General features: G+C 33.3%; 1 protein-coding gene across 1 annotated transcript; it reads right to left on the reverse strand.

The window, feature by feature from the left end:
• Position 1: 1 nt before the first annotated feature.
• On the reverse strand, positions 2 to 11,192 carry LOC143251593 (solute carrier family 22 member 6-B-like). Its single transcript, XM_076502864.1, has 9 exons — positions 11,048 to 11,192; positions 8,597 to 9,077; positions 5,283 to 5,386; positions 3,246 to 3,400; positions 2,620 to 2,788; positions 2,151 to 2,298; positions 1,137 to 1,225; positions 437 to 651; positions 2 to 150 (listed from the first exon to the last, which is right to left on the reverse strand). Exons 2-9 carry the CDS (start codon positions 8,948 to 8,950, stop codon positions 2 to 4), a joined length of 1,383 nt encoding a protein of 460 aa, XP_076358979.1. The 5' UTR covers positions 8,951 to 9,077; positions 11,048 to 11,192.
• Between the last annotated feature and the right edge of the window lie 8,336 nt (positions 11,193 to 19,528).

Here is a 19,528-nt window from a genome sequence, read left to right on the forward strand (position 1 = left end):
CCTATTCTCGAACAGAGAATAGAGTCCCAACCCCCACAGTTCTAATAACAGTGGGGAACACTTCTCCTCCATAGATAAAATTGATGCTACCAGCTGTGGATATGAACATCTTTCCAATCATACTTAGTGAAATCTTTGTTGCCACCATATCTTTGTAAAATAAATATATATAGAGATTTAAAACACCAACAGCCAAGAGACCATTAAACTACAGCAGTAAGTTAAATACAGATATGATACCTTAAAACTTACTTTATGTAACGGAAGTTTGTAAGTGTTACAAAGTTACTTCACGAACGTAAATTCAATGAACATTAGTATATGTGACTCATTTGAAACGCTTGTTGCAACATGTAGTTGAAAGCATAACAACTCTGGTAAAATTAATAATTTATAATTATGAGAAAAACAGATTTTCAGTAAACTTTACACACACCTTCCGGAACAGCAATAACCAAAACACAGGAAACAAAAGTAACCACGAAAGAGACTATGATCGTTGGTTTTCGTTTCACATACTTTATTGCTAGAGGGAGCACCACACAAACCGGAAGTTCCACAGCACCTGAGAGTAGTAGGTTGATATACATACTGCCTCCTAGTGTAGCTGAGCCGAAGGTCAAGCCGTAGTATAAAAATGATGTTGCAAAACTAGATAGGCAAAAAATGTTATAAGTAAAACTATTTTTGTTAATAATACAAGCATTACAATTCCTCTTAATTATCGCCAAAGATCGTGTAAAATGTGTTCGCGTTTTATTTTATGATGCATATATAGTGGTTTTCCAACTTTATCTTTTTTTATCTATAATTTTGTGCGCATCTGACACCAAACATGGACTCGTGTATATTCGATTCGATTTCATTACTCATTGAAATATCTATAAGTCTATCCTCAAATCGATATTCTTCAATGTAGGATTAGAATAAGTTAACCTATGAGATCTTGGACCTGACTAAATACACTAATCGAGTCCGAAACCATAATTTGATGTCAAATCGGTCAAGAGATGACGAAACTATGAGCTAAACGTTTGCACTAGAAAAACTCAGAAACATTCTACGAGCGGTTATGCTGCGGCTAACAATATATTACACGTATATCACCAAAACACGTATTGTTTTTTAATACTTACAAGATGAATGCTACTTCTATAGTCCTACGACGTAGCTGCGGAGTTTTGAGCAAGTCCAGGAAGGTTAAAGATGACTTTCTTTTTTTTTCCTACATTTTTATTAATACAGAAAGACAATGAAGTCATTATTGTTCCCATACTTTTGTTGATATTCACAATTTTAAGACTCGACCTTAGAAAGTATGTAAATTTAAAAAAAAAACAATTGTTTTCTTTCACAATCATTTACTGGTGCGCAATAAAGGAAACTGAAACCTTTGGATGGTCAAAAACTTAATAATAAAATTAATTTCATTATAACTAATGGTTAAAATGTTTAATATACATATATATATATATATATATATATTATTTCATCCGTATTATGTCCTTTATTTCATACGTATATATGTTTTTAATATTAGAAATATTTTTCATACATGGCATAATATATTATTTTAGATTTGACCTATTTTCCAAACGTTACACGAACTTCGTAAGGCTTTATCGAGATTACTGCTGAAAATTTCAATAAAACGTCAGGATTTCCAACTGCAAAAACAATGTATTCGAATTATTACAAATTTATTTCAAATAATATTGGTAGTTAAATATACAGAGAACAATATCATACACCATTATTCTATTTTCATGAAATATAATCAGTATTGTCCGTGTATAAACTTATCACTGTATTTTATCTTTAGCAATTAACTAACACTGCTAAACTTCGGGGGCTCATTGATAATATTGAGTGTTTAAAACACTAACATTTTGGGTTCAATCCCTACAGTAGGTAAAGCGCAGCTAGCACATTGTCCAGTGGTGCACTTAAAACAGATGAACAGTTAACTTCAAACAACTTATCTCTTACAAAAACTCTTCAAGTCTTTCCTTACATAAATATATAGTGTGTGTGTTTGCTTAGCCCTCGATAGCAGTAAAAGTGGTATTCCTACGCACGCCCTTGTTAAATATGCAAGAAATATTTGTTTAGAACAATTCTTCAAGTCTTTCATTATATAAGTTAATTACCAGTTCAATCTTCGCTTCCAGTATCTTCATCGTGTGATCCAGGTTTGAAACACTTAGTTTATTGAAACTAAGAAACTTCCTGATGGTATTCTCTGCATCTGTGTACCGCTTCCTGGTAAGAAGCCATCTTGGAGATTCTGGCAGGAACCTAAAATATTATTACACATCTATAGTCAAATATTTTATTGAATGTATTAATACTATTTATACACACTAATATTAACATGTAATTTGTTTGTTTTTTAATGTATAATCCTTTACTCACCAACAATAAATACAATAATTTAAGTGTTTGGATAACGTGACAAACCCACATTGTTATTAATTATCATTATTATTCAGTTGAATGTAAAGATCAGATTATATAGCACAAACTCTTTGGTAACAGGACTTCTGAAACTTTAAAGTAATGTTGCAACTATAAATTGTTTATGTTTCACGACATGACAAAAGATATTCTCCAACTCACCACCAGGCGACCAACATCGGTAACCAGCTACACGTGGTTACAGCTTGAAAATACTGCCAGTCCTTGATTATCCAAGCAAGTCCAGGAAGGATAATTAATCCTAGAGTCCAACCAAAAGAAAATGAAACCGCTACCCAAAGTCGATACCCTGGACTAATAATTTCCATCACTACAGAAACAAACAAGTAAAACATATTGGTCTACATCTGTTATACGTTACCAAAAAGGTTCAGGTAGAGCTACAGTTAAATTAATTATTGCGACAAATAACGTTAACTTTTTCAATGCAATCTGTTTGTTATCTCGAAAAACAAACTGAAACATTTACATGATAAGTTAAACTTGTTTTAAATAAAACGACAAGAATGAACGAACTTTGAAGGCACTCGATCCACAATAAAAGACACTGAATTCACGGAAGAACTTATATTTAAGACAAAGAGATCCTACATTTTGAGAACAAATATTCACAAGTCCTCTCTTCTCTGTTAGCTCTAAATGGTGATGAAAATAACTTTCCATACAGAAAACAAAAGAAGACAGAACATTTAAGATATTAGATATACTATTTACTGCAGAAACATCATCCAGAAATGAAAATGAACAAACTTTCTGTAGCTACTTACATAGAGAAACACCAGAATTTTGTATGCTGGATACACCCATCGCTGAACAAAACCGGGTGATATAAAAAAATGACAAGTTCGGAACAGCTGCACCTGCGTAGCTCGAGACAATAGACAGACATAGGGAACCTAACAACACCGGTCGTCGTCCAAACCTGAATAATAAATAATGTAAATAGTGTAAAACAACAAATAAATCTATGTTATGAGAAACACTTCAAAACAAAAAATGACGTGAAAGTTGAGATAGAGAAGTGAGTGATCAAGTGTAGAGCAATGAATGATCAATTAAACCCACTATTAATATCCGAACAAGTTTTTATACAGTATTTGAATTAACTATATTAAAACGATCACTCAACCTCACCACGTCCTCACAGTTCATGTCGCCATGGCCCGGCATGATCAGGTGGGTTAAGGCGTTCGACTCGTTATCTGAGGGTCGCGGGTTCGAATCACCGTCGCACCAAACATGCTCGCCATTTCAGTCGTGGGAGCCTTATAATATGATAGTCAATCCCACTATTCGTTGGTAAAAGTGTAGCTCAAGAGTTCACAGTGGGTGATGATGACTAGCTGCTTTCCCTCTAGTCTTACACTACTAAATTAGGGACGGCTAGCGTAGATAGCTCTCGTGTAGCTTTGCGCGAAAGTCAAAGAAACAAACAATCATGTCGCCACGCCTGATCGTGTTTTACCTCACTACTGTTTAGTAATTATGATATGGAAATAAAAATTTGCTCTGAACAAATTCATTAGAAAGTTCAGAAAGAATACGAATTCAGTTAATTATCTAAGGTAAGGTCACCCACGAACATCAATGAACTAATATTGTAGACTTAAACTCTTGATGTAGGAATAACCGTATGATCGAGATGCAGAACGTTGTACTATATTAAAGTTTGGTACGTTACCCTGCATCTGTATTTCTCTATTCTACTGGGTATTTTCAGAAGCTAGAAAACATTATTAACAATCCAGAAAGAAAAAAAAAAACGTTTGTAATGAAACCCATGGCATATGTTACAGTTGATGAAAATTGGTTATGATTCATCCTAAAACATATCAGAACAATTTCGTTCTTCGTGGTTAGTTGCATCACTTATTCCAAGTAATTATGTAATAAAAGTCATTACAAATCCCTGTTATAGTTTCGCTACTACCTTTTCCTTTAAAAATTAAACAGTAGTACTTACTGACACGCCAAATGACTGGGTGACGTTAACATACCGTCATACGAAAAGAACATCAGCTTATAACTATCCACGATGTTATAGCTACACAAAAATGAGCTTTGTCTTAAATCCACCGTCCAATAGTAATATTACTTTCATAGGCTTTCAGTAAGAACTTACCAACCTTTCCTCCCGACCTAATTCCTGCTGTTTATTAGTTATAACATCTTAAGGTGCATATCTGCATCATAATCTAGTATCCATTGAGTGAAAAATATCGCTGAAACAGGAAAGTGTGATTTTCCTGACCAGATATTTCCTGCTGCAACATCAAATGCCGTCATCAGAATGAACAAAGTGAGCGAAAACAATGGAAGAGATATTAAACAATTATTACAGTGGTGCCGCCTAATATCTTTTTTATAAACTAATTGATTTAGCTCCGTATCTTGTTATACATGTGCACAAAATACTTCACTCGTACATTATAGGTTCACCTTCCAGATTATTCTGTACACCTAGACTGACTTAATGTTCGACATCTATATTTAATACCATTAAAAGTAAACAGATATTTAAACAACATTTTGAGTCTAAAACGTAGGATCAGTCCTTTATAGAAACATCTTACTGTAAAAAAATGTTAGGGTTAGCATTACACCAAACACCTTTTGTAATGACATGCCTTCAGGATGTGAATATTAATTAACACATTAATATTTATAGTAAATACAAACGGAAGAATCGGGACTTTTATTTAAGAATTCTTCTTATTAATGGTTTGTATTCATTCCTATTAGAATGTATTTACTATAAATAAGTTTGGTTTATAAAATGATAAACCAGGCTTTAAAATACTTACCTGTCACTGAGATGACCAGATATAAATACACCAAACAGCATTCCCAACATAAACACCGTCTGGTTCATGGACACAAGCCACTCATGATTACAGAACAAGTTCCACTGAAAGATATTAAACTTTAGAACTAAATGGAAATACAAAGAGGGGATAAATAGTTCAGACGTTTTTCGACTATGAGAAATTAATTAATGCTGGTTAAAGCTTTTAGGCTAAATCAATAAAAATCTCAAAGTATATACCTCCAATCTAATAGGTTAATATTTAATATGCCATTTGAATTGGATGGCTAAAAAATTTTCTGTTTTGGGGGTGTAAACACAATTTTTGAAGTGACTAATTTATACGAAAATATCCTCTCTGGTGAGTAAATATGAAAATGTAACATGAAACTTAAACGTATACAACACGCATAAATAATGTGATAAATAACGATCACATAGTCCATCAAGTAACTAAGCAAATATCAATAATATAAGACATGTAACATATATAAATACCATTGTGTTACTTAACGCTTGATTTCTCGAAATAGGATGAGTCATATAATACGAAATGTATTTATCCAGATGGAACAGTTCGATTTTTGTCTGCCCATTACGATTTTAGAGAGAAGAGTACAAGGGGGACGTGAAGCCTTATAAGTGTAATGGATGTTGGTAAAATAAGTCAAAAGTAAAGACGTAGTGTTAGGATCAGTTAATTTTTAACCATGTGTTTAAAATCTATCATGAAAGTGAAAACATCTATTTAATTTTACATTTAAAGCTCTTTCTAATATAAAACAAACTTATTTAACCAACAGAGACACTTAAGTTAAGAAATCAACCAATTTTTTTTTCTAGCTTTATTGTCTGTACATTTCATTTCATGTTATCAACAATATTATATTATACTTTGGTTGTTGAGCAACATGGCATAAAAGATATAGTTGGAACGTTATGTTACCAAAACGCACTGACTTTTCCACATGTTAGAAACTGTTAACTTAACTGATTTTTACCAATAATTATTCTGTGAATATGCCTTCAATTCACTTCATAAATTTCCTTAATTTTGACTGGATCAGAAAGGAATTTAACAACGTTTGAATGCCCCTACTATACTTTACTCAGCGATTGTTTGAAACCTAACAATTCTCTTTAGCCTCCTACTAAACCCTGGATAGATCCACATTACTTGGAAGAAATTGAATGTATTAATGTTCCACAAAAAAAGAAAAACAGCAAATAAACTGAACAACGTAACCAGGTTTACAACGAATAATAAGTGATAGACTACATAGTTTGAGATCTTGTCAAAATTACTGGGTTAAGAATATTCAGATAAACTACAGATCGTTTAGTTAGGTTGACCGAATTCATCACAAATAGTTTTAACAAAATAAAGTCACTCGCGCTCGCTTTCTTTGTGTAGCAAGCGACACTGTATAGATCAATAGTCTGGAATGCCGAGTGTGAGAAATGGAACTACAGCGCGGTATTACCCTGGAGTTAATGTAAAAGACACTTACTCCGATGGTCAAACACACAATGTTATGAAAACCACAGTTTCGCAACGGACGAATTAGGCTAGGAGTCTAACGGACTAAAACATCGGCACATACGCCGAAAACATGGTTACAATATAAAACATATACCCTCCAGTAATAGATTATGCATATCCAGTGTGAATACTTACAGCACCAAAATGCATAAGAAAATAACAAACAACACAAAATGTTCTATTTACAATAGTTTACAGAGTACCCAGGTCCACATCATCAGGTTCTATATACAAATATGCAAACCTAAAGATACTGCATAACAGAATCTTACATGAAATATTAGCTTAAAAGAAATCGTTTTTTTGTTAAATAACCATACACTGCATATATGATGGAAGTAGTCCGAAACGCCTCTCTCCAGTTAACATATATATTAGAAAAATATATTAATTACAGACACCAAACGTTAAGATAACATCGTGTCATTATTTTGTACCTAGGAGATTACTAAAAGCGTTTTTGTATCTAACGATCTCAGAGCAAAGTTTGGTTTGGTTTGAAAATCACGCAAAGCTACACGTGGGCTATCTGAGAGGGCGAGTATGTTTGGTGTGACGAGAAGTCGAGCCTGTGATCCTCAGATTACGAGTCGAGTGCCTTATCCATCGGGCCATGCAGGCCCCCCACAGAATAAAATAGTTTACTTCCACTAAAAGAAATTAATATTCACATCCGCGTAAAATAAGATAATTCTACTGAGAGGAAATAAGATATTTTCAAAACAGGAAGTGAAACTCTAATGTGTCTCTGTTTTTTTTTCTTAAATACAACTTATACAATGGGCTATGTATTCAACAAATATATAAAGAGTAAAAAGCCTTCAAGATTCCCTTTGAGCCCATAGAAAAGCTTAAACTCTCGTATATCTTGTTTGTGACATTGGGGAGGGCCCGGCATGGCCAAGCATTCGACTCGTAATCCGAGGGTCGCGAGTTCGAATCCCGGTCGCCCCAAACACGCTCGCTCTTTCAGCCGTGGGAGCGTTATAATGTGACGGTCAATCCCACTATTCGTTAGTAAAAGAGTAGTCCAAGAGTTGGCAGTGGGTGGCGATGACTCGCTGCCTTCCCTCTCGTCTTACCCTGCTAAATTAGGGACGGCTAGCGCAGATATCACTCGAGTAGCTTTGCGCGAAATTAAAAACAAACAAGCATAAACAGACATTGGGGAGGCCTCTCGTATAGTCTTCTACTTTTAGAAAAAGTCTAGATTTTCGAAGCTGTATAGATGCTACATCTTTATCAAGTAATTTATACCAGTTTGGTTTCAGACAGTATAACTTTTCTTAAGCCTTAAATAAATCAAAGTTAAATAACGAATATTTACGTTACAAGAGATTTCAATGCCATATTTCCATTACAATAACATCAGTAATATATAAACTTTGCACTTTGTCAAGGCCTAGTGTTTAGACAATTTAGGTTAAAGCTCTATGAACAGATGTGGGTTTCAAAATTAATAATCGAGCCTGCTGTTTTGAATGGAGCTGAAGGGAAGCACGTAGATGACGGTCAGTCAAATAACTATTTCAAATAAAAACGAAGTCAGTCGTCAAATGAATTGTAGTGTTTTCACTTTTAGATAAAAAATTAAAAAGTTCCAGAAACCTTTCTTTACTAGACATCGAAATGAAATATAAAAGAACTATTAAATTACAGATCTTTAAATTTGCACCATCTGGTTTAATACTTCATTTTTACACAACTGATCATTGAAAGCAAATACAATGAAAACTTATAAAATAGCCTATTTATTTTACAAAACTTACCTGTGTTATTATTGTGTTGTCTGTAGAGCTGTAATCCCACTTTGTACATGGAACTGTGACATTCTGATCAATAATTACATCCCAGGAATCAGGTAACTGTACTAACGTGTAGCTGTAACTCAGACACTGGCTGAATTCTTGCTTGTTGGTGTCGAACGGTATGGAGATATTCTTCCATTGGGTAACTGTCCAGTTCTCTAATTGGTGTGGTTTGGCACACCAGTGGTCAGTATCGGGAGCCAAAAATGGTAGGGCCAAAATCTGCCACGCCGTCGGTAATCCTCGGTAAATAAGTAAGATTATTATGTAACACTGAAGTCGTCCCAAATTACCTATGACGTCAGTGATTTCCATGTTTTATTTTGGTTGTTCTTTCTTTGACAAGTTTATTCCTAGTTCAAACACACTATACGCTTTCAGGTCTGACTGGATACAGTTGGTTAAATGAAACACAATTCGACGGTGAGTCTCGTAGGACTAACTGGACATATAAACCGAGAATCTTTAGAACAAATATGAAAAAAAGACAATCATGAAAGTTTTTTTTAAAAATAATTTGATGTTTAATAAAGCAATCTAATCTAAACTTTAATAACAAAAACACAGATACGATTTTAACTTAATTTTATATTTCACAGCTACAAACATTTAGAACAGCTTTATTTCCATTGGTAAAAACCTTTCGATTTTATAAATGAATCCACAGAATATCCTGAAGCAATTAAGTATAATTCATAAATTATTGGAACTGCTACGTGTCATAATGGGTTGGCAATAGATTCCTTTTTTCAGGTATAGCTAGCTCTGATTTAGAAAAGTAGACCAGAGTAAAAAGAAACCAGTTAATAGCACCTGCCGTCATATGGGCTTTCTCCAATTTTGGATCAAATAACAAGATTGGCTATAACTTTTACAACGCGGCTAAAGCTCAAAATGCAGAACAACATCACGGCATTAACTTTTGGCTTTCCCACCAGAAGCCCTATACATTGATTTAAACTTCTTGTAACAATGGAAAATTACGTAAGTTTTGAATATTTACTGAGAGGTCTTCAAAGGATTGAATGAGAAAAACAATTTGATTTGTCAACTACGTCATACATATTACACTTCAACAACTAAATTAACAAAAAATAAATACGTCTACAAAATAATGGTTGATCACAACGAAATTATCTATACAGTAAGCTAGTTACCAATACAAATTACTGAATTATCATTAATTCTTTGTACAGGTTCTCTCCACATATTTTCATATACCATTTCTTTACACTGATGGGGTTCCTTTGTTTTAGAATTTCGCGCCAAAGTACATAACTGAGTTGAGAAAATAAAAAAAGACAAACTCTTATGGATAAGTAAAATCAACTAAGGATTGCCAAGTAAAGTCTACATATAACACGTTTGATGGTAAAACTGTGTAAAATATCTTTGCTGGTAAAACTATGTAAAATATCTTTGCTGGTAAAACTATGTAAAATATCTTTGCTGGTAAAACTATGTAAAATATCTTTGCTGGTAAAACTATGTAAAATATCTTTGCTGGTAAAACTATGTAAAATATCTTTGCTACTTGGATTTGGGATCTTTAGGATTAAAATCTCAATATTCTGTGAGAGTATGATATCAAACAAATAAATGGTTTTGTTTGTTTGTTTTAGAACAAAGACCATATTTGGCCATCTTGCTTTGACTACTGAGAAAATGAGTCCCGGATATAAGCAAAAACTTGTCGTTGTCTCACCGAGGAAGCCACATGTAGGGACATCAAATTTCTCAGAAGGAGAACACAATGTAATAATTTATTGATTTTTAATTAAACAGTATCACCCTAGAGTATCATCACCTCTCACCGACAAATCCTGGGCTACGCTTTTACCAAGGAATAGTGGAATTGTCCGTTATTTTATAACGTCTCCACGGCTATAAGGGTGAGCGTGTATCGTGTGACGAGGATTCAAACCTGCAACCCTCAGATCGTGAATCGAACGCCCTAACTACCTGCCCATAAGGAGTCGAAATAAGTTTTAACTGACCATAATTCCAGTTGGTGATGTTGTATATTCGATCAATATAAGGAAACTAACACACACGTCTTGGTGCTAAACCTATTTTGTACACAGTAATTTTAACAAAACAATAACTTTTGAGATCTTTTGAATAAATTTTGGTTTTTAGTATAGACACGAGGGATGTAAAGTTTAACAAGATATTGAAGTTTTAACAGTGAAAATAAAATACTCAGATTTTAGAAATTACACTCAGTTTAATATATTAACAGATAACCATAAAATTAAAGTTGGGAAAACCAATGAAATGAAAATATAAGTTTGTCACAAAAGAATTTTGTTAAACATCAAACAACTGTTATTTTTTAATAAAAATATTTAAGCGCGAAGTATCTTCGAACAGACGAATGCAGAAAAAACATGTCTCATTCTAATTCCTTACCTGCAATGTTTCACAACTTTTCCTCCGTACGGTCACGTTCATATATCGGTCCTATTAAAGTGGTTATATCGTTTTGAACACAGTCTCAGTTTGGTCTGTTGCAATTTAAGTTAGTGGACTTTCTTTAATTGTGTTCATGTGTTATGTTACTGTACGTCAAAGATCAAGACCAACCAATCCTGCAGTGGTTCATTTTACGATATAAAGCATGTGCTAAGATCTCGTTTCAGTGCTCTATAAAATGATTAATTTGTTTTACGACAAGAAGAGAAAATAATGACAAATTACTAATTAAAAAAACTGAATAACAGTATTAATTTAAAAGGACTTTAACAACGTTTAGCTTTGGAATTTCGTTGTGACCTCCTTCGTAACATTTTAGTTCATGAAATATTTGATGCGCGTTACAGTACAAACAGGACTTACTAAAGGTCAACCTATATATTTGCCGAATGTCGCATATATAATATGTACTTGACGCTACGGATTGGTTCTCACTTTTAACGTTGGTTACAAGGTTCTTATGATAATGTTGTCAGTGCAGTGAAATCTTTTTTTTTTTTTTTACAGAGTTTGAACCTTTGCTTAATATGATTACTTCATTTTATTTTGGGTTGATTTGTTTTCTATTCTGAGACTTATTTGTCAACAAGCTGACGACACGAACTCTCAGATACGGCTTCCTTATGTCATGTTCAAGAAGTTAGGTTTTGTGGTAAGGCTTCTGGTGGTTGTATTAACTGTGAAAAGTGCAGTGGCTGTGGACAGAAAGTTGGATTTGGATCGTTGATACCGTTCACGAGGGTATAGTTTGCTTACAGTAATCTTCAGTTGATGTCTTATTCTAATTAATCGGTAATAGTTAGACTACAATTACAGGTATTCTCACTTTTTGTGCTATCTGGATTGTCACTGCATGGTAAATTCTTGGTTGTTAATTATCTTGTGGCGACGTCAAGTATGAGATCACAATACGTCATTAATTTAAGTGATTTACGTCTGCGTAAGTATGGTTTTCGCTTGAAATTATTACAGAATTATGTTAATCGTGATTGTTACAAGGTTTTGGTATCTTTAACAAATCATGCCCTTGGTACGTATGAGCATATAGGTATTGGTGTCAAATTGTGACTCGGCTTTTAAAACCATTAAATCCATTTATTCAGGACTTATTTGAGGGTTGGATTCATTTTACTGGTGGATCTGTAATCGATTCTGCTTCTGATTAAAAAGGTGTTTTTAACCAGTCTTTGTTCCATAATCTGTTATTGACTGATATTCAAGGAAAGTTTCTTTAAGTTTGTAGATGCTGATATTGTACGTGGTCAAGATTTGTTATGAATGATTCCATTGTTTTTAAGGAAGAAGGTCATTATTGGTTTGTGCAAGGAGGTTAAACCTTGTGTTAATTCTAGCACCATTATTTATTTTTTAGAGGTCTTAACTTTTGGTTCTTCCTTGGAATTGGAGTGTTATTTAGTTGCTGATGTCTGATTTTTCATAAAGGGCTTTTTTTGTCTCTTTATAAACCTCTAAAGACGAATATTCTTTTTCTGATGGGTGGTCTAAAAAGTGCATCTACTGTATATTATCTGTTCATATACAACCTTCTGTGGAACAAAATATTTGTAGTTTTGTGATATTAGATACTGAGTGCAGAAGTATCCAAAATCGTGTTTTGATCTTTTTGTTGGATTTAAGTTATGATACTTGTATATTATTTTTACTTTAGCATCGTGCAGTTACAACAAACATAAAATTCGATCACATGAACCTCCATCTAACCGGCTGTTTTCATTTTTGCCAAGTGTCATTAGAATTTATTACTCATTTACTTCTTCAGTATGATAAAGTTCAATTGCGGAATTTTTAAAATTTAATATTAAATACGGTGAATCAGGTATTGTGTGTTTCAATGGGTTCTACCGAGAGTGTATCTAAGGTTTGTGTACAATTAAATCGTATTTTTAGTTCATTAGAGAAGTAGCACACCTTTTCATGCAACTAAATTATTTTTGTCAAAATGTCCATGTTAATTTAAAGCGAAATTATTTTGAAAAAAAAAAAAACATTTTGAGCGTTTTTACTTTTTATATAGTACTGTTGGTGGAAAGTGGATTTCGGGGGTATATCCTTGTGGCATGTTTAATATAATACTTTTTAAATATAATTAGTTTATATTAACGGTTTTAAGTATTAGTATTATAAAATTTGATGTTATTATATTATTCCTGCAATAATTTATTTGTTTTATCTGTATCGTTTTCTTGTATATGCCTCCTCTATGAAGGTGTCTAAATAAATAATAATAAAGTGCCCAGGAATGTAGATTGGTGTTTCGTGTGTTTTCTTTTAGTTTCAGTTGTATCACGTTAACAATCGGCAAGTTTGAAATCGTTAAAGTGTAAAAAATGACTTCGTTTTAACAATCAAAGAGTAAAATGTTTGATTGAAAATAGAATGAAGTGGACTATTGTTGTGTGAGTGAAGTGGACTACTGTTGTGTCACTCTTAAAATTTTAACTGTAATAAAGATAGTATGTTTAAAAATTACTCATTGTTTATTGTAACAAGTGTAGGTGATGAACTGATCACTTATCTATCAGGAAACTGTATAGAGAGACAATATGAAGAACTGATCACTTATCTGTCGGGAAAATATGTAGAGAGACAATATGAAGAACTGATCACTTATCTATCAGGAAACTATGTAGAGAGACAATATGAAGAGCTGATCACTTATCTCTCAGGAAACTGTGTAGAGAGACAATATGAAGAACTGATCCCTTATCTATCAGGAAACTGTATAGAGAGACAATATGAAGAACTAATCACTTATCTATCAGGAAACTGTGTAGAGAGACAATATGAAGAACTGATCACTTATCTGTCAGGAAACTGTGTAGAGAGACAATATGAAGAACTGATCACTTATCTGTCAGGAAACTGTGTAAAGAGACAATATGAAGAACTGATCACTTATCTGTCAGGAAACGGTGTAGAGAGACAATATGAAGAACTGATCACTTATCTATCAGGAAACTGTGTAGAGAGACAATATGAAGAACTGATCACTTTACTAGCGGGGAACTGATAACTTTCCTTGGTATGAAATGAAGTGGAAATAATTTTAAGCTCTCCGTTCATTATTAACCGTTTAGGAGGAACATAATACGTAAGCCTAATGTTTAAGATGGCAAGAAAATCCAGATTAAAATATTTCAAAAACGTAGTCCAAAAGCTCCAAGAAAAGCAGAAAGAAGGTGAAATCAGTTGAATAATGAAATAGAGAAAGGCGAGTAGCTGATGGTTAGAAAATGACAAAGGAGGATAAATAAATCGCAGGGAAACATACAAGTAACATCAGAAACTGAAATACGTACACGAAGAAACTGATGAATTAAGACGCGAAGGAGACAGCTGTATCCAGAAGTTTGAGAAAACTGAAATGGAAGGAGATAGAAGAAGGAAAAGAGAGAGAAGACGAGAATTACATTTTACAGTCCCTCACTATGATTCTCAGTTCAGTTACGAATCTCAAACGTTCTATGATATTAGTGACATAATTACAGTTTGTTAACAATGTGTGACAAATAAATGGTCCAAAGCTACATCAATGTGTTGACCTCGTAGAAAAATTAATGTGACTTTGAAGTCTCGCCTGAACCATTTAAAGTCACCGTTTGAAGAAACTGGCGAAGAATGTCGACAGTTTATAACCATAACTTGGAAGTAACAACTGTTTCCAAATGATTTCCTCTGAGGCTACAAAATGTATGAACTAGACTATATACCTACATTCAAAATACAAAGTTAAATCTGCCATAGAATTGGTTCATCACAACCTTCTTCCAACGAATCGCACAAATTTTTACAAATCTATTTCATGAAAAACGCGCAAGAAACAAAGACGAGAGAATATTCTAGAAGGTGAATCAAACTTAATATTGTTCTAACAAAAAAATGTTGCACTTATGATCAGAAGCTTAAAATCAGCGGAAGTAAACTGCTTATAGAGAAGTAAGTAATTTGAGAGGTAAAGGCCAAAGGTATAAGTAAATTACTGGTATAGTAATTAAACTAAATATATCAACTAGATTGTTAAATATTTTAATTATAACTAAATGAAAATATTATATTGACCCTCAAGTAACTCTAAATATGTGAAAGTTCAGTCGTTACATCTTTTGAATATGAAACCTCAATTACTGCGACTTTTAAATCCTAATCCCCTTAGTGATGAGTGCCTTAAGAATTCATATGGAGATTGAAGAAAATATTCAACACTGTGGACTGGTGGTTTGATATGTTAAAAACTCTTTTTCAAATTTGTAGAAATAGAAAAGGTAAAAATCGTGTAGAAGTAAGAAACTTATCCAATTTAATAAAAAAACAACAACTCTAGAAACATTATAACTTATTAATGATTGAGACAAGTTTACAGTTGTATTTGTAACGTGTTTCAAATCTGGAATCGGAATACTTCGAAAATAGAACACTATTTATTCACTTCTACTGCATGCTCTTTGAACAGCAAGGCACCAAACCACAAGACAATTTATTGTTATTATGCGGTTTTTAATTTATTTTTGAACGTCATTATTCTTAAAGTTCTCTCATGAATACTGAATGTGACAGAACGTTATGGTAATCTGAGGGTCGCGAGGTCGAATCCCTGTCGCACCAAACATGTTCGCCCTTTCAGCTGTAGGGACGTTATTATGTCGCAGTCAATCCCACTATTCGTTGATAAAAGAGTAATCCAAGAGCTGGCGATGAGTGGTAATGACAAGATGGATTCAAACCCGCGACCCTCGATTTACGAATCGAGTGCCTTAAACATCTGGCTATGCCGGGTCTGTAAGAAAGAGAAAAGAATGCATAATGAGTGGTTGCATTAGAGAATTACAGTGGTTAAATACGGGGTTTATTTCCAAGAAGTGGACAGAGCGAAAACAGCCGAATGTGCAGCGTTCTAATAAAGAAAAAAGGAAAACAACTGCGATAAAAAACGTCGTTCAAGTTTTGTTTGTTTTTGGAATTTCGCACAAAGCTACTCGAGGACTATCTATGCTAGCCGTTCCTAATTTAGCAGTGTAAGACTAGAGGGAAGGCAGCTAGTCATCACCACCCACCGCCAACTCTTGGGCTACTCTTTTACCAACGAATAGTGGGATTGACCGTCACATTATACACCCACACGGCTGGGAGGGCGAGCATGTTTAGCGCAACGCGAACCGCCGACCGTCGGATTACGAGTCGCACGCCTTACGCGCTTGGCCATGCCAGGCCTACGTCGTTCAATGGCACATTAACAGTTTATTCTAAAACCCCTCGCAATGGTACAACTACGTTTCGTTAATCGTGTGTAAACCACTGGACTTGGAGTCACGGTCCGGAACACTAACAACGCGATTCATTTTAATTATTTTTATCTTTGAGTTGCTAGTAATAAAAATTAGAAAATATCCCAGTCAGTTATTTCAATTAAAAAAACAAGACAATAAATACAATTGTAATATACTGTTAAACACAACTTAATATAACTATATTCCTCTATTTACATGCTGCTTCTGGTTCTTGAGGCTCAGTGTTTTCAATTGGATCTTCTGTATGATATATGGCCAATCTTTAAGGAGAGACATGAATAAAAAATTAATATTATTATTTTAAAAACAGAAGTGAATAGCGTCCATACAATTGTAAACATATTTCCAAATATATTCTCTAACTCAAACACGTGACAAATGGCGCTTTAATTGCAGGATTTCTTTGTTTTTGAATTTTGCGCAAAGCTACACGAGGGCTATCTGAACTAGTCGTCCCTAATTTAGTAGTGTAACTCTTGGGCTATTCTTTTACCAACGAATAGTGGAATTAACTGTTACATTACAACGCCCCAACGGCTGAAAAGCCAACATGTTTGGTGTCACAGGGAATTAATTGCAATGTGATTAATATATTTCTATGACTGAAGATATCACATGTTCTTTAAAACGCTTTAAATATGTCTTTAATTAAATAATAATAAAGAAATTATAAATAATTTGAAACTTTCTATAATGTAAGAATAAGATTATGGCTTCTCCAAGATACTTTGAATTTTTTTATAACTGTACAATGGGTAAAAAATCTTGTTTAAAAAATAAAAAAAAGTTCTGTTTATTTCTCAAAATGAACTTGTAGCTATTTTAAATATAACGAGTATAAAATATTCGCGACAGCAACTGAGTGACCCTCAGAGCATACTCTTAGATCTATCTAACGGGGTCATCTTCATGGCAAGTTGTAGCTCTCCCTGCTTCCTTGGTACTTGAAGATATTCGACGACAATAAAAAGCTATTTTATACTTAGTTTGCCAAGAAATAACTCTATGTGATATTAAATAAAACATGTTATTGTTGCAAACAGTTAAGGTAGGAAAACATGAAATTTTGATAAATTACATTTTGTTTTTAAGTTAGTTTGTTGTAACCGCAAAACTACTCAGTAGCTATCTGTGCTGTGCCCACTTCATGTATCAAAAGCCTGATATTGGGCAAATATAATTATCAAAATCAGAGTTTTTCTGTTGTAAAGGTTGTCGTTACTGTAGTTTATAGAATTTATTTATAATTGTTGGTTTTTTACGTTGTTATTGTTTTGTTTTTTTCCTTTTGTTAATAACAAAGTTTCACAGTTATCCATCTCGCGCTGTGTTCACCACCAGGGTTATGATAGAGAAAATAATATTATTTCTCTCTTCAGATGCATTAGAAATTTCTGGTAGAATGGAAATTCTAGTAAACTATACAAGGTAGAGTTATATACGAACATCAAACAACATTATGGACTTATAATATTTTACTGTAAAAAAATGTGAGTGTTACAATTACATGAAACACTCTTTTTTAAGTTGAAGGTGGCACAATTGGCCAACTGCACTATGTTCACTACAAGAGTCGCTTTTTTTGGTGTTATAAACTTTCAATCTTACTGCTAAGCAACCAGACAACAGAAATTCATCACGAATGTTATAGGATCGGATAACTAAAACAAAATGTGCACTTCATAAAAATATTTATTTATCACTGTCACGGCTTATTAAAAAATCTAAATTATAAGCTCACTTACTTCTCTGGGTTCTCTATCTCCAGTATTGTGTCAGGAAGCTGTCTGTTAAATGTTTCTGGTAGAATGAAGATCATAAAGGCTGCTATTATTGACAGAACACCATAGGTTACTGAAGGTACAGCAACGTGCGTGGATTTACTCTTAGAATAACAAAATATAACGACTTATATGAACTAATTCTTAAATTTATGAATAGAGAACTTGTAAAAATTTGTAATGTGATACATGTAAAGATATCTTAAAAGTGGAATAAAAGTTTAAAAAATCGATCAACTTCAGCAGATTAATATCGGACGTAAGTATTTGTACGAATACATTATATAACTTCAGCAGTGAAAAATTCGCCTGTGATCAGCGAAGAGCTAACTCGCTCCAAGTTAAGTGAACTTTCCCTATGTCAACTCAGAATTAATTCGCTCGTCGTGAACACTCAGTAAGATATCCAGTTGCATACAAGATATAAGACAATATATTGTTTGTAAGTTTGTAAGACCTTTTTACATAAATCATTATTTGTAATAACCGCTATTATAAATTGTATTATTTTGTGTATATTAAAATATACTTGTATTTCGAAAGGAAATTGTGTGTATCAATTTTATTGGCAAACATCATAACTTTCATACATTTCCATATTAAATTACCTTCTAAATTTGAATTACAATTTAACTCAATTTCAGGCTATTTAAAATCGTAACACATAACGATCAAAACTCACTTAACGTAAGTCTTTAAATTTGTAATATTTTATATCTATATTATTATTACCAAATTTCAAGAACCTCACACACACACACACACACACGAGTTTAGTAGTCCTACTGGTGTTTTATAACTACGAAAATTTATTCTGAACTTCTGTGCATAAAATTTTGTCTCGTATAATATTTAAAGCATGGCCTACTAGCAGCTAAGTTATCTCTCTGTATGAATACATTTTGAGTGTATTAAATTTTGATCCACGATAGGTTACTTAGAGCCCAAATATATGCAATGATACAGATTAATGTTGCCCAATATGCATAATAATCAATATATGACGAGTCTTAATCTTATCAGATTTGGATGATTGTTTAGATTTAAGCACAAAGCTAAACAACGGGCTATCTTGGCTCTGCCTACTACGAGTATCGAAACCCGGATTCAGACAATTTATGTTCACAAACATGCCACTGTGCCACTGTGGGACAATCTTATCAGAATCGACCTATTTTTTTGACATCATGAAGCATGTAAGTTGTATGTTTTTATTAAGCAGTTACTGTTAAGTCAGTTACAACAGTTACATGTATAAAGTTTCATTCCACCGATTTATTAATCATTCTAATTAAAATATTAGAAATACCAAACACAGGAAGGTCATTTCG

The sequence above is a fragment of the Tachypleus tridentatus genome, chromosome 6 (genome assembly GCF_004210375.1).
Source record: "Tachypleus tridentatus isolate NWPU-2018 chromosome 6, ASM421037v1, whole genome shotgun sequence".
NCBI lineage: Eukaryota > Metazoa > Arthropoda > Merostomata > Xiphosura > Limulidae > Tachypleus > Tachypleus tridentatus.